Source organism: Babylonia areolata, chromosome 22 (genome assembly GCF_041734735.1).
Source record: "Babylonia areolata isolate BAREFJ2019XMU chromosome 22, ASM4173473v1, whole genome shotgun sequence".
NCBI classification, from domain to species: domain Eukaryota; kingdom Metazoa; phylum Mollusca; class Gastropoda; order Neogastropoda; family Buccinidae; genus Babylonia; species Babylonia areolata.
Genome location: NC_134897.1, coordinates 10,603,875 through 10,618,921, shown reverse-complemented (window position 1 = coordinate 10,618,921; position 15,047 = coordinate 10,603,875). Strand labels below are relative to the sequence as shown.

The 15,047-nt window shown below is 38.7% G+C and overlaps 1 protein-coding gene across 4 annotated transcripts in view; it reads left to right on the top strand.

Moving 5' to 3' along the window:
- LOC143297460 (E3 ubiquitin-protein ligase NEDD4-like) overlaps positions 1-14,949 on the top strand; it is a 70,585-nt gene extending 55,636 nt beyond the window's left edge. For all 4 annotated transcript variants that reach the window (XM_076609854.1, XM_076609852.1, XM_076609853.1 and 1 more), the window contains 8 exons: positions 193-314; positions 1,128-1,198; positions 2,311-2,406; positions 4,960-5,033; positions 5,648-5,768; positions 6,573-6,680; positions 7,308-7,477; positions 8,462-14,949. In XM_076609854.1, coding sequence (XP_076465969.1) covers positions 193-314; positions 1,128-1,198; positions 2,311-2,406; positions 4,960-5,033; positions 5,648-5,768; positions 6,573-6,680; positions 7,308-7,477; positions 8,462-8,564 — 865 coding nt within the window. In that variant the 3' untranslated portion in view covers positions 8,565-14,949. The remainder of the gene's footprint in view (positions 1-192; positions 315-1,127; positions 1,199-2,310; positions 2,407-4,959; positions 5,034-5,647; positions 5,769-6,572; positions 6,681-7,307; positions 7,478-8,461) is intronic.
- The last annotated feature ends 98 nt before the right edge of the window (positions 14,950-15,047 follow it).

The following is a 15,047-nucleotide window of genomic DNA, read 5'->3' as shown; positions in this document are numbered from 1 at the left end:
TATATGATACTGGACATGAAATCAGCTGTTGTGTGTACTGGTGACTAACGGTGGTATATGGTACCTGTCATGAAATCAGTTGTTGTTTGTAGTGATGGCTAACAATGGTATATGATACTTGGCATGAAATGAGTTGTTGGTACTCGTGCTCAACAACTGTATGTGATACCTGAGCCGCTGCATTGATTGCAGAGACAACTACACTCTGCAGATCAACAACCTGTCTGGGCTTCTCAACGAGGATCACCTGACCTACTTTGAGTTCATTGGCCGTGTGGCTGGCATGGCTATCTTCCATGGGAAACTCCTGGATGGTACGTGTGTCCTCTTTGTTCTCAGTTACCGTGTATCAGTTATGTATCATAGAGTATAACCGTAGAATAAGTGTCATAGAGTATGACTGTGGAATAAGTGTCAGGGTATGACCATAGAACAAGTGTCAGAATGTGACAATAGAATAAGTGTCAAAGTATGACCATAGAATAAGTGTTTTACAGAATGAGTTTCATGGATTATCACCATAGAATAAGTGTCCTAGAGCATGACCAAGTGTCATATGACCTTGTGCAATAAGTGTCCTAAAATAAGTACAGCCATGGAATAATTATAACCATAGAATAAGTGTCATGGGATACGTATGATAGGATAAGTGTCACAGAATACATATGATCATATAATGAGTGTCATAGGGTGTGACTGTAGAATAATGAGCACAGAATAAGTGTCTTGGAATAAGTATGACCATAGAATAAGTGTCATAGAATAAGAATGATCAGAGAGTAAGTGCAAAGTATAATGGGAAAATATGTCATAGAGAATGACATTAGAATAAGAGTCATAGAGTATGTATCACTTTACATTTCACAAAATAAATGTGACCATGTAACAAATGTCAGTGCAAAGTATAATGGGAAAATATGTCATAGAGAATGACATTAGAATAAGAGTCATAGAGTATGTATCACTTTACATTTCACAAAATAAATGTGACCATGTAACAAATGTCATATTGTCAGCAAGTCCATTGAAAAAGTGTCCACCATCTAGTGTTATTAATGAATTGCCTTAAGTTATTAATGAATTGCCTTAAGCGTTCTCTGACCTCACTGTGTCATGTTGTGTTGCAGCTTTCTTCATCCGGCCCTTCTACAAGATGATGCTGAAGAAGAACATAGTTCTGATGGATATGGAGTCTGTGGTGAGTGATTATAATGATTTACATGTATTTATAAGTTTTGTTTGACATCCCTCTGAAGTACAGTTATGCATGTGATCGACTGGTGTGAACGCATTTCATTTATTATTATTGCTATCATAATAAAAATTGTGATTTGTGCTTACTGCTAAAATTTAACACGTGCAGTTGTTTTTTCTCTTTTTATTGTAGATGGTATTGTTGATTTTATTGTATATATTGCACTTTGTATATGTCATTATATGAAAAAGAAAAAAAAACACCAAAAAAAACCCCACTTAATACGACAAAATGATAATCATTTTGTTGAAATTTGCTACAAAATATATTTTTTCTATGAATATGACGACAACATGTGTTCAGTTGCTTTGATATCTTGAACATATATGTCAGTTTGCTGTGTGTATTACTTCTTTTGTTGTAGTTTTGGTATATAGTCTGACCATTCTGATGCTGTGATTAGGCACTGTATACATAGGGGAGAGGCGGTTAGGATGTTGCTTAAAAAAACACAGAAACCACTGCTGATTCTGAAGGTCTTAAAAAACATTTGTATTTGTATTTTTTATCACAACAGATTTCTCTGTGAAATTCGGGCTGCTCTCCCCAGGGAGAGCGCTTCGCTACACTACAGCGCCACCCATTTTTTTGTATTTTTTCCTGCGTGCAGTTTGATTTGTTTTTCCTATCAAAGTGGATTTTTCTACAGAATTTTGCCAGGAACAACCCTGAAGAGAAGAACAACCATGAAGAGATTCATTCTTAAATTTCGCATAAACTTGCATAATGCAACTCAGTGCACTGTACACACACCACCACACGCACTCATAAACAGCCTTCCACACGCACACACAGCCTATGACATAGATAAAGGTACACCTACATCATTTCTTTGATTGCTAGTGAATATGTTTTGGCTTCTTGAATGTCCCTAGACACTTTGTTTTACTGAAACATATGGGGATGAATTGGTCTTTTTGATATCATTTTAAGCCTTTTGACATTATTTTGTGTTCTTTTCCACTGGTTTTAAGCATTGATGTGTACTGGGCCCTGAAACAGTCCCTTTGCAGTGAGTTGGGCAGTAAGAATCATGATTTGTGTGTTGGCTGCAGGACTCTGAGTACTTCAACTCCATGGTGTGGATCAAGGAGAACGACCCCTCAGACCTGGAGCTCCACTTCTCTGTGGAGGAAGACCACTTTGGGGAGGTGGGGCTTGTCTTCTGTCCACATCACCATCTGTCTGTCTGTCTTGTTCACATTGTTTTCCTGTCTTTCCAGGTGGACTTCTGTCTGTCTGTCTTGTTCACATTGTTTTCCTGTCTTTCAGGTGGCCTTCTGTCTGTCTGTCTGTCTTGTTCACATTGTTTTCCTGTCTTTCCAGGTGGCCTTCTGTCTGTCTGTCTGTCTTGTTCACATTGTTTTCCTGTCTTTCCAGGTGGCCTTCTGTCTGTCTGTCTTGTTCACATTGTTTTCCTGTCTTTCCAGGTGGCCTTCTGTCTGTCTGTCTGTCTTGTTCACATTGTTTTCCTTTCTTTCAGGTGGCCTTCTGTCTGTCTGTCTGTCTTGTTCACATTGTTTTCCTGTCTTCCAGGTGGCCTTCTGTCTGTCTGTCTGTCTTGTTCACGTTGTTTTCCTGTCTTTCCAGGTGGCCTTCTGTCTGTCTGTCTGTCTGTCTTGTTCACATTGTTTTCCTGTCTTTCCAGGTGGCCTTCTGTCTGTCTGTCTGTCTTGTTCACGTTATTTTCCTGTCTTTCCAGGTGGACTTCTGTCTGTCTGTCTGTCTTGTTCGCGTTATTTTCCTGTCTTTCCAGGTGGACTTCTGTCTGTCTGTCTGTCTGTCTTGTTCACGTTATTTTTCTGTCTTTCCAGGTGGACTTCTGTCTGTCTGTCTGTCTTGTTCGCGTTATTTTTCTGTCTTTCCAGGTGGCCTTTTGTCTGTCTGTCTGTCTTGTTCACATTATTTTCCTGTCTTTCCAGGTGGCCTTCTGTCTGTCTGTCTTGTTCATGTTGTTTTCATGTCTTTCCAGGTGGCCTTCTGTCTGTCTGTCTTGTTCACATTGTTTTCCTGTCTTTCCAGGTGGCCTTCTGTCTGTCTGTCTGTCTTGTTCACGTTATTTTTCTGTCTTTCCAGGTGGCCTTCTGTCTGTCTGTCTTGTTCACATTGTTTTCCTGTCTTTCAGGTGGCCTTGTGTGTCTTGTTCACATTGTTTTCCTGTCTTTCAGGTGGCCTTCTGTCTGTCTGTCTGTCTTGTTCACATTGTTTTCCTGTCTTTCAGGTGGCCTTCTGTCTGTCTGTCTGTCTGTCTTGTTCACGTTATTTTTCTGCCTTTCCAGGTGGACTTCTGTCTGTCTGTCTGTCTGTCTTGTTCACATTGTTTTCCTGTCTGTCCGTGTTGCCTTCTGTCTGTCTGTCTTGTTTATGCTGTTTTCCTGCTTGTCCATGTCGCCTTCTGTCTGTCTGTATTTCTTGTTTATGCTGTTTTCCTGTCTTTCCATGTCACTTGTCTGTCTGTCTGTCTGTCTGTCTGTCTTGTTTATGCTGTTTTCCTGTCTGTCCATGTCGCCTTCTGTCTGTCTGTCTGTCTTGTTTATGCTGTTTGCCTGTCTGTCCATGTCGCCTTCTGTCTGTCTGTCTGTCTTGTTTATGCTGTTTTCCTGTCTGTCCATGTCGCCTTCTGTCTGTCTGTCTGTCTGTCTGTCTTGTTTATGCTGTTTGCCTGTCTGTCCATGTCGCCTTCTGTCTGTCTGTCTGTCTTGTTTATGCTGTTTTCCTGTCTGTCCATGTCGCCTTCTGTCTGTCTGTCTGTCTTGTTTATGCTGTTTGCCTGTCTTTTCATTTGTACCTGGTTTGGCCCTCTGCAGCTGACTGGACAATAAGCAACATTGTCATATGTTATTCCATTTGTTGAGTGATTATTTGCTTTTCTTGTTCTGACGAAAATGTGATCCATTTAGCAAGAACCCGAAACTACTGCCTCTGTTGAGCAGATTTAGGAATTGTTGATAGCAGAGGTACAACAAAGATGATAGTCAAGAGTCAGATTGATGGATTGTTGATAACAGACGCACAACAAAGATGCATAGTCAAGACATGTGACAGCGATAGTCAGAACCAACCAACAAAGAAGGAATTGGATGTACAAAATAGAAGGAAAGTTTTTTTTGTGCTCAAGTAACATTTTGGACTTTTTCTCCAGTGACCTGGATTTGAAGTCCTCTTCTGTTGTGGTATTGTGTCATTGGGAAAGACTCTTTATTCTAATTTTCCTCACTATGCTGGTGTGAAAAGGAACCTGACATTGTTTTGGGAAGGTTAAAACAGTGGAAAGGAAGGATTCGGCCCTGCCTTCCTATGCTGGGCCCTAGACACTTGATATGAATTCATTTGGCAGAAAAAGGCAGTAGGACTTGATATGAATTCATTTCCCAGATGGCAGAAAAAGGCAGTAGGACTTGATATGAATTCATTTCCCAGATGGCAGAAAAAGGCAGTAGGACTTGATATGAATTCATTTCCCAGATGGCAGAAAAAGGCAGTAGGATCTTTAACCTTTAACCTAACGATGAACACACTTGATACAGAAGGAGCAAAGAAATTCTCACAGATTCTATCACTTTTTCCATTCTCTGAGCATTTGTCTTACACTGCCCATATTGCTTGTAATGCATTGACCTGTAGCAGTAGCCAGGGCTATCATAACCAACATTGTTTGTTGTCACTGACTTGAAAGTCTGAAATGGGTTTCCTTTCACCCACAGATCACAGAGAGGGACCTGATTCCTAATGGCAGAAACATTCCTGTCAATGATGAGAACAAGCTGCAGTACATTGAGTGAGTACTTTTTTTTTTTTTTGCATTTTTTTTGCTGTGTATTGACTTGAAAGCCTTCTGAAGAGTTCTTGGACAGTTCCTTTGTGCTGCTGTCTTTTGGTAAGGGGGAATGATTGGTGTAAATTGACTTGTTTTCAACATTGGTGTTTCTCTCTCTTCCCTTGTGTCTTGTGTACCTCCATCCACTTTGTCTCTCTGCCCTTTCTGAATTACACATTTTAATTTCTGAGCAATATCTTGTTATTGATAACAATTCTGTCATGTCATGTCACCAGACATACTCAGTAGCAGTGTGTAATCAAGAACTAAAGCTTTTTCTCGCTTTCCCCCTCCTTTTTATTTTATTTTTTATTTTTTTTTAAGGATATTGGTAATATTTCCTGTGCAGTGTTAGCTGATACAGGTCATAAATGATGTTTTCTATGGTAGGTGCTTAGGGCCTGACCTGCACTTTGTGTGTCTATGTGTAGATCAGACATCTGCTTTTTGTTTTTTTTTTTTTATTGCAGATGTGGTGTAGCTTATGGATAAGTCTGTATGCTTTGACCCCTTCTTGAAATTGAATGATAACTGAAATGAACTCTTTGTGTGTGTGTGTGTGTGTGTGTGTATAGGCAGGTGATCAAGTGGCGCTTTGTGTCACGAGTGGAACCCCAGATGAAGGCCTTCATGAAAGGTCTGAACGCTCTCATTCCTCAGAACCTGCTACAGATCTTTGATGAAAATGAGGTGGAGGTGAGACAGTATGTTTCTTTTAACCTTTGGAATTGTGGGGGTTTTTTTTTTGGTTTTTGTGTGTGTCTCTGTCATCGTTGATGTATCTGAAGACATAGATACCATAGCTAGATGCATCGACAAGTTGATTCAATCATTTTGCATTTTTTGTTTATTGCCTTTGAAACGATAATGATGATAAATTTATATTTAATAAGGGAACTACAATAAGTGTATGTACATGCATTCTGTACACCCCTTGATTGAATTGTAGTAAGTGTATGTACAGACATTCTTTTCACCCCTTGATTGAAACCATAATGATAATAAATATATATTTGATGAGAAAATCAGAATAAATATATATGCATGCATTCTTTACACCCCACCCTTGATGGTCATTGAGCAGTGCTGTGCTGTGCAGCAGTGCTGTGGTGTGCAGTAGGGTATCACTGAAGTGTGTGCTGTGCAGGACTGCATTGTACTTCAATGCTGTGGACATTAGTGTTGTACTTTGTGTTATTCTGCATGAATTAAACACTAATTACTGTAATGTATTGCACTGTTCTGCGTTGTTGTTGTTGTTTTTAATAGATATTGATTTTGTGTTTTTCTCTTTCTCTTTGCTTTGAACAGTCTTATAATGGTGTTTTGGGCTCAGCATATTAATTCCAATTCTAATAATGGGTATTAATATTGTACTCTACCTCCAAGGGCCTAGAGCAGTAACAATCAACATCAGTAATGGTAAAAATGGTTACAGAGCACTATGATCAGTGACTTACAAGCAGGTCAACTGACAGCTGTAATGGTGTGTGTGTTCAGTTGCTGATGTGCGGTCTACAAGACATCGACGTCAATGACTGGAAACAGCACACAGCCTACAAGGGAGAGTACAACCCTAACCACCCTGTCATCATCTACTTTTGGAAGGTAAGGGCAATACTGTCGCGTTCAGTTCTGTCGGTGTTGGCCTGTCTCAGTCTTTTGTTTCTCATTTGTCTCAGTCTTGTATCTTTCTCATTCTCTCTACAATTTTTTTTTTTTTTTTTTTTTCTCAGTATGAGCTTCTTTTCTGATCACTTGTCATTTTGGAAGATGAAGTATTAAGCTGATGGTGGGGTTGTAGTGTGTGTGATTTTTCACACACCCACACATACTCAGTCACACTCATATACTCATACATGCTCAAACACATATTGAGAAAGGGAAGGGAAGAAAGAAAAGTATTAGTTTTTCAGGACAGAAGTGAAATTTTCAACCAAATGCTTTTAATCTGTTTGATATTTGGAGAAGAAACAAAATCAAATGATAGGGAATGATCAGGATAATCCTTCAGTCTCTTTATCAACACAATGTATTCATGTTGTATCTGAAAAGTTCTTTAAAAATGTGTGTGTGTGTGTGAATCGTATGAATGTTACAGCCTCACACTGGGATGGTCAATGCTCGTGTGTGTCTCCAATTGTTTCTTTGTTGATGAAGATTTTAGAAATTCCAGTAAATTGAGTTTAACAAATGCAGCCCTGTCCACTAATTTTTCCACATGTCTGGTTGCAGGCGGTGTACTCATTCAACAATGAGATGCGGTCCCGACTGCTGCAGTTTGTGACGGGGACGTCTCGCGTGCCCATGAATGGGTTTGCAGAGCTGTACGGCAGCAACGGACCTCAGCTGTTCACCATTGAGAAGTGGGGCAACCCCTCACAGCTACCCAGGGCACATACTTGGTACGCTCCCTTCTTTTTTGCTTCTTTTTGTTTGTTTTTTTCACATCCTTCGTTTCTTTGTATTTGACTTCTTCATTCTTCCAGCTTCCTTGATGATCAGTAAGGGCAGAGTAGTTTGTTTCTTAAGTTTGTTGTTTGTTATTGAATGGTTTCTGTGTTTTAACTGTTACCATTTGTTTGTTTCACTTTTTTCTTGGGGTGGGGAGGGGGTGAAGGGTGTTGATGGTGGCGGTGATAGTGTATATGCATTGGAGAGATTTTGTTTCCTTTTTGTTGGCCTGTCCTTTGTTTTTCTCATACTTGCCTGTCCAGACAGCATGCTCTTTCCTTGTTTGGCAAGTCTGTTCCTTTCTTCACGTTTATGTCTTTGGTATTTGGCAAGTCTGTTCCTTTCTTCAGGTTTATGTCTTTGGTATTTGGCAAGTCTGTTCCTTTCTTCAGGTTTATGTCTTTGGTATTTGGCAGTCTGCAAACATAATTTGTCTGTTTTGTTTGGCTGATGACTTGTCATTCCTTGATTTAATGGGATTACCCTGGACTTGATAGGCATTTTTATTGTGATACAGTTTGTTGGTGCCCAGAAAAAGCAAGTTTGTTTTTTTTATATGTTTTTTGTTGTTGTTGTTTTTTTTTTTGGGGGGGGGCATTTTTTGTTGTATTGTGTACAATTATGTCATTCTTTGCTTATTTGCTTCAGGGTTGTTGTTTTCTAATCCACTGCTGAGGCATATGTCAGAAAGGATCAAGTCAGAAGTGTGTTTTGGGTTTAGTTGCTCTACAGCAACTGCAGCTGTGCCCAGTTTTCCTTTCCCTTTTTTCAGAAATTGTATTTTCTAAAGTTTAATAGGGTATGTGTTATTTGACATTCTGCTTTTGGTTTTTATTTTTCATTTTTTGAAAAACAATATCATCGCTGACATGGCTCTGTGTGGTCAGCTGGGCTCCAAGCCAAACTAACTATATTCCTTCCCTCCCTGTTGACAGTTTCAACCGCCTGGACCTCCCTCCCTATGAGAGCTACTCCAGTCTACGCAGCAAGCTGGTCACGGCAGTGGAGAATGCACAAGGCTTCGAAGGCGTGGACTAAACTCTGCCCTCCTCTTCCTTCATCCTCTTTGTGATGTGCACAGTTTCATTCTAGGATATCGTGTGTGGCTGTGGCTGAGAGTGGTACATTAGTGTGTGTGTGTTTGGTTTGGTTGGGTGGGTATGGATGCGTGTGTGCATGGTATGGAGAAAAAAAAGTACGACTTGCCGGCATGGATTACAAGTGTGGCCGTAGTAGACTTATTTGATAATATTTTTCTATGGACGTGTTCTCTCTCTCTCCTTGCCTTGCACTGCTTACCTATCCTTAAAAATATATAACTTTTTCTTCAGTCTTCAATCTTTCATGAACAAAATATGACCTTGACGCTTTTTGTGACATTTTCCCAACTTGATTAGCAATGATTTTTTGTTTTCAGTTTATATCTGTGATATAGATTTTTGCTTGTTTGATTGAGGAAATGGCAAAAACAGCAAAAAGGTTAGCCGAGAGCCAGGCTTGGCCCCGTAGATCCGCCGATTGACAACAGTGAGGAGTGAATTAGACCACAGATTTTCCATTTCCCACTGACCATGGAAAGGAGTGTTGCTGAGATCTGCAGTCTTGGTCTATATGGTACAGTCTTGGTCTTTATGGTTGGACTTGTGGAATGACCACTGTCAACAGTTCACTTACAGTTCTTGAACATTTTACGAAAGAAAAATTAAAGGTATGTGATGTAGATAAACAGTGATCACTTGCCTGTTGGAGCTGTTTTATGTTCATAGCATCGCTCATGAATACAGTCTCTCTTTCAGTCACAGCATTGCTCATTACATCGTCGGTCATGAAAGTCTCTCAAGATAGCATTGCTCATTATAACGATTCATATGAATGGATCTCATGTTTATGTTGCATGGCTTATAGTGATAGAAATTATGCAGGTCCCGCCTAGATTTTTGTTGATAAGTTACATACTCCAAGTACAGACTGTCCTCCAGATATCTTCTCTTTTGATTAGGAATTGGTAAGGATTGGGATGGTAAATCTCTCTAAACTCATGTTCAAGATGTTGCTTTTGAGGTGGTGATATTCCTTAGCAATTTTTCAAAAACATTTGCTTTGCAGAATTGGCCAGTCTGGTGTACATTGTTTGAACATTCTTTTGTATTATGATTTAGAGAACAGCACCTAGAGTAGCGTTGATCACTGTATTCATTCAGCCTGCATTGTGTGAGGAAGAGTCATGTTTTTTAAGAAATATTTTTAAAGTTCACTTGTGTTTGAGAGTGATGTGAAAGTTGTCATAGAATTAGAAAAAAATAATCAACATGTACAGACACCATGTTTTTACAACTAGTTGAATATGAATCCATAAAGATGGGAGTCATGGCTATGCATTCTACATTTGAAGCCCCATTTTTTCCTCTTTTTTTTTTTTTTTTCTTTTTTTTTTTTTCTTCTTTTTTTCTAATGAAAACATGAAATCAGTACCGGAATACATGGATTTGGTCATTACCGCTGACACATGAGTAGTGGCCTTTTTTTTCTCTCTGTGGAACGGACTGAGGGGATGTATTCTTTGTGAAAGTGAAGAAAATTTTGTGTATGTTTGTTGTCTGTTATTGGTTGGTCATTGTTTTGGGAGGGGAAACTGGGGGGAGGGGGGTTCAGGAGGGTGGGAGGACTGTGAATATAAATTATTGTTGTTTAAGTGAATGTGGATAAGTATTGGAATTTTTTTTAGGAGACCATCATTTCTTTTCCTTGTGTTGTTGGTGAAGATGCAGTGTTTTGTCACACTGTTTTTTGTTGTTTGTGAAGTAACGTTGTGTTGCTGAATGTGAGGCAGATTCCAAAGTTCTTGACAGTTTCTACTCGTGTGAATGCATTGTTGTTTTTTTACCTAACATTTTTTTTAAACTCAAGGGAATGATAAATCCTAACATTTTTTTTTTTTAACTCAAGGGAGTGATAAATAAAATTTAAAAAATAATTGAATAACATTGCAACTTGTACAATTTTGAATCAGAAAAGTGGGTGGAACTGTAAGAACATCAGATAAACACTTTATGTGCAAAGGTGTTTAGTGGAATTACTATAACTGCGACAGAGGGGAAGACAGAAAAAACAGTGGACTGACAGCATTGCAGATTGGATGGGAAAGCGTTTGTAAAGACTCGAACTCCGACAAACAACTGAGACAGGTGGAGGAATCTGGTGAACAGTGCTGTTCTTCTTTGAGGTGCCCCGATGACTTCACAGAGTGAAGGGAGGAAAACAGAAGGCTATGACGACGACAACATCAGAGCAGAAGACCCTGTGGAACAAACCTGTGACTACAGTTTACCAGCCTTGGACCCAAGGGACATGATGTTGACACAAGCTTCTGTCCCACAAGGATTGCAGCATGGACAGTTTTTCCTTGTTTGGTTAATTTTCCTCTGTAGCTATAGTTTTGCAATGGGTGGAAAAAATTGTTGTCACATTTTTCATTGATCAGTGACATCCTAGCTGTATTTCTCAGTGATTGATGATTTCTTTCTGAAATGTCAGTTTGTGATAATGATAAGAAGAAGATATCTTGTATATAATAGGAATACACAGGAATTTCTGAAGCGCTTACCATACAGCTTTGAGAGTATATTTTTAGGATCAGAATCACAGTCTGAATATATCAGTATTTTGCTTTGTGCAGCACAGATTATTGTATTGAAAAATAGCCTCTTTTTTTAAACATACTATTGATGCCCTTTGTGGTGGGTAGGGTTATAAGCAACAAAAATAAATACTGTTCATGTTTTTATCAACCAATCTTTGATCACCCTTTGTTGCACAATGGAACGTTACCCATGGGCTGCTTTGCTGCTGGTGTTTGGGTTTTCAGATGGACAGTTCTAGGATTTCACTGTGGCCTTTTCAGGTTGACAGATGTGGTGGAAAGATCTCTTCCTGGTTCATGACACTGATAGAAGAATTGAGTTCCTTTCCAGTTAGTCATACATCATTCAAGGTTCGACCTGAATGATACTATGGGCATTATAGATGTTGTTTCACAACTGTACTGAACTTTCCTTTGAGACAGTCAGTTACAGCAGAATACCTTTCTGAAGTTCACATTTGTGTAAGATCCTAATTCTTAGTCTGTTTCTTTTTCCTGTTCTTGATCCTGCTTTAATCGGTTTTTGACAGTGAAGAGGTCAGTGATGCCATAATTGGCTTCAGAATTGATTGTAGTGCCAACTATCAAATTCAGAACATTTCTTTTTCATTTTTTTCTTTATACCATTCCTTTGTCTTTTCTTTATTTTTTGTTGTTGTAAATTTGCCCTTGTTACTGTAATCTTGACATCATATTTATCACATGGAAAGACTTACAATTGTATATCATGGTTTTATGGAAAGACTTGACACACATGGAAATACAGATAACATTACTATCCAGCGTAGTCATTCATACATAGTCTGTTAGTATCATAAAGAAAAGAATGTGATATTTGCCTATCAGTGTCACAAGGATGTTGATGTTTCTTCGCTCACACATTGTGCAGTGCTTGTCATTTGGTGCAGCAGATCTTCTTCATACATTTCCCCATCCTCCAGTGGCAATGCAAACATTTGGTCAGTTGTCAGGGACTTCATGCAGCTAATCCTTGTACTATAACCATCGCTTGTCTTTTTGCCTGTGTACATCTTGGCATGTATAAATTTTGAAGATATGCATTTGCTGTATTTTGTTTTTATTGTATCATTTCTTTCTAATCAGAAAGCTCAGATTATGGTGTACTATTGCTGTTTATTCAGTTGTGATAAGCTGGTGGGTTTGGTTTTTTTTCCTTCTCATCTTTGAGTATTTTCCTTGTTTTGTGAAAGCTCAGTGTGTGAACTGATTTTAAGTGAAGATTTATCAGTGTCCAGAATTAATTTGGATACATTGTAGCAAGTTGGTTTCTCCTCCCCCATCCCGCCATCCCACCCCCACACCCACCATCTCATCCACCCACCCCTTTGCTACCCTTTCCCAGTCTCAACTGCTCCCCATCTCCCTGTTTTTTTGTTAAGCAGGCATCATTGCGGATTATCACATAATTTTTCTTTTCTCAGGAGAGATGTCTTGTCTCCTGAGTCAGGTATCTCTGTTACACCCATGACTTCTGAAGCACAAGTTGGTGTTGATGTAGTTCAATTCATTACCACTTTGCATGCAGTGATATACAGTGCATATGAGTTTTTCTTATGGTTGCATCCAAATATTCCCCACAAATAAATCTGTGGAAAAAAAGCATGTGGTTTATGAGGGCAAAGAAACGATTGAAAAAAAATGAATTGCCTCCCCTCCACCCCTATAAAAACTTGCTATTTCAGCAATAGTCCACTGATGAGGATTTTCCCATTTCATGCAACAAAGCTTGCAACTATATACCATCAATAGTGGATAGAGCGATGATATACCTTTAATCTGAGGGTTGTGCGATTGATCCTAGTTGCACCTGGCAAGTGTTGGTGGAGATTTTTCAAGTCTCCCAGGTCAGCATATGTGGACCCTCATGTGTCTGAACCCCTGTTGGGTGTAACATATGCAGAAGATCAAATTACATATGCTTAATATCCTTTATGTATATGTGTTGGGTAGGTTATGGAAACGGTTGGCATGCATCAACTATGCGAGACAAACATCAGCATGTTGATGTTAGTTCTCAAACGAAGTGAGAATACGTGATCAGAATTTCATGGGAACTTTTCCATGGATACCCACAGCAACCATTCCAATCGGCCAAATAATTTCAAGATTTCCGTTGATATGGCACAAGTACTAGTTGTTAGTTTTAAACTGTTTTATTTTCTGTTTTGTTGGAGCTTTTTGTATGCAATGAGGTTGAAGTCAAGGCTGTATGTGCACCATTTCTATTTACTTTCTCCCCATTTGCAAGGGCTTGGTACAGACCCATTTGAAGTCTTGGGCACTTGAATTGTACTCAAAGTTTAACTGAAATTGCAAAGAAAATGTAGCATTTTCTAGATCTGAGGTATTCAAGGAATCAGTGTTAGTAATTCAGAGATGTATTGGAAGATTTGGTATTACGTTCTGAACAACTGGAAGAAAATAAAGCATGAAAATAACAAAAACAATGAAGTAGCAACCTAGCAAAATAAGCACAGAAAGGAGGAACATGATTTGCATCCACAGTATGGTGTTTTGTGGGGTTTTTTAATTAAAGAAATAATGGTACACTCTGAATGCATGTGCATCTTTGTTTTTCCCGGTGGGAATTAATAATGTGGAAGGAAAAACAATGGCAGAAGAATGTTGGACTCCGTTTTCACAGGGTTTTGAAAGTTTATATTATCTGATACCTGTCTCTTTCACAAATATGGACATCGTGCATGATGTCCTCATGAAATAGGTTTGAATGATTTTGAAGTATTCCTTTGTGACTTTCAAGTCATGGTTAAAATAATTGTCAAGTATTCCTTTGTGACTTTTGAGTCATACCTTATCTAACTGTGAAAAATGAAAAAAAGGATTTTCAAAACATTTTGGAAAAGGTTCTTCTAATGCCCGACAGCTTTCTTATAGACAGATGGTGATTTGATTTTGTTTGTTCAATATTTGACTGGACCTTGAGGCTTTCTTTCATGTAGCAACCTTCTCAGCTGAGAGTTGGAGATGAAAAACCATGTAAGAGATACCTGCAGAATATATTGTCAGTTCTAGTTTGTGTCACTCGGGATGGTTGTGCTGTTGCAAATGCTAGAGTTTTATGTTGGCAGTCCTGGAGAAAACTGTGGAAGGAATCCACATGATCCATAAAATGTGTTACACGAGTGCCAGTACTTCTCTGCATACCACCATAATCCATGTGATTTTAACAGAAAATGCAAATCTAATTACAGTGATGAGTAGTGATAAAAAGATTTACATTGAAATAGATACAGGTATTGTACTGTCCTTGACCAGGCATGTACAGTTTAAAGCCAACAATATTGCTGTAAATAAAAAGATATATAAACAAAAGAATATCAGTGAAATGAATAGAAATGTTACTGTCATACTCCCGTTATGAATAGTTCTGAAGTAGGAGCTGGAAATCCAGGCACTGTTTTCTCATTTTTCAGTTTTCGTGGGCTTAAGAAGTGCCAGCTTTCTACTTGCCTGTGAAATGTTTTTCAGCCGATTCTCAAATGGGCCAGTTCATTATTCCCCTCTGTAATTTTATTATATTGTACATACTTTTTTTTTCTTTCTTTTTTTTTTTATAGACTTTGTCAGTGGATGCATTGGTTAAAACGTGTGGTGGTTCCTTGTTGATTCAAGGTCACTGTGGCAATACAGTTGTGATTTCTGAGCCTGTTGTGGACCGTAGGCTTGTGTATCTTTTACTTGTTCATATGATTTGTAATCTGTCCTTTTGTACAGCAAAACAATGGATCAAATAAGAAATTATGACTGGGTCTTTTTTGTTTGTCTTTTCTCTACTCTTTCTTCTTTGAAAATTTTAATGTGACTTATCTCAGTAACACACAGATCACAAGATGGAAGAG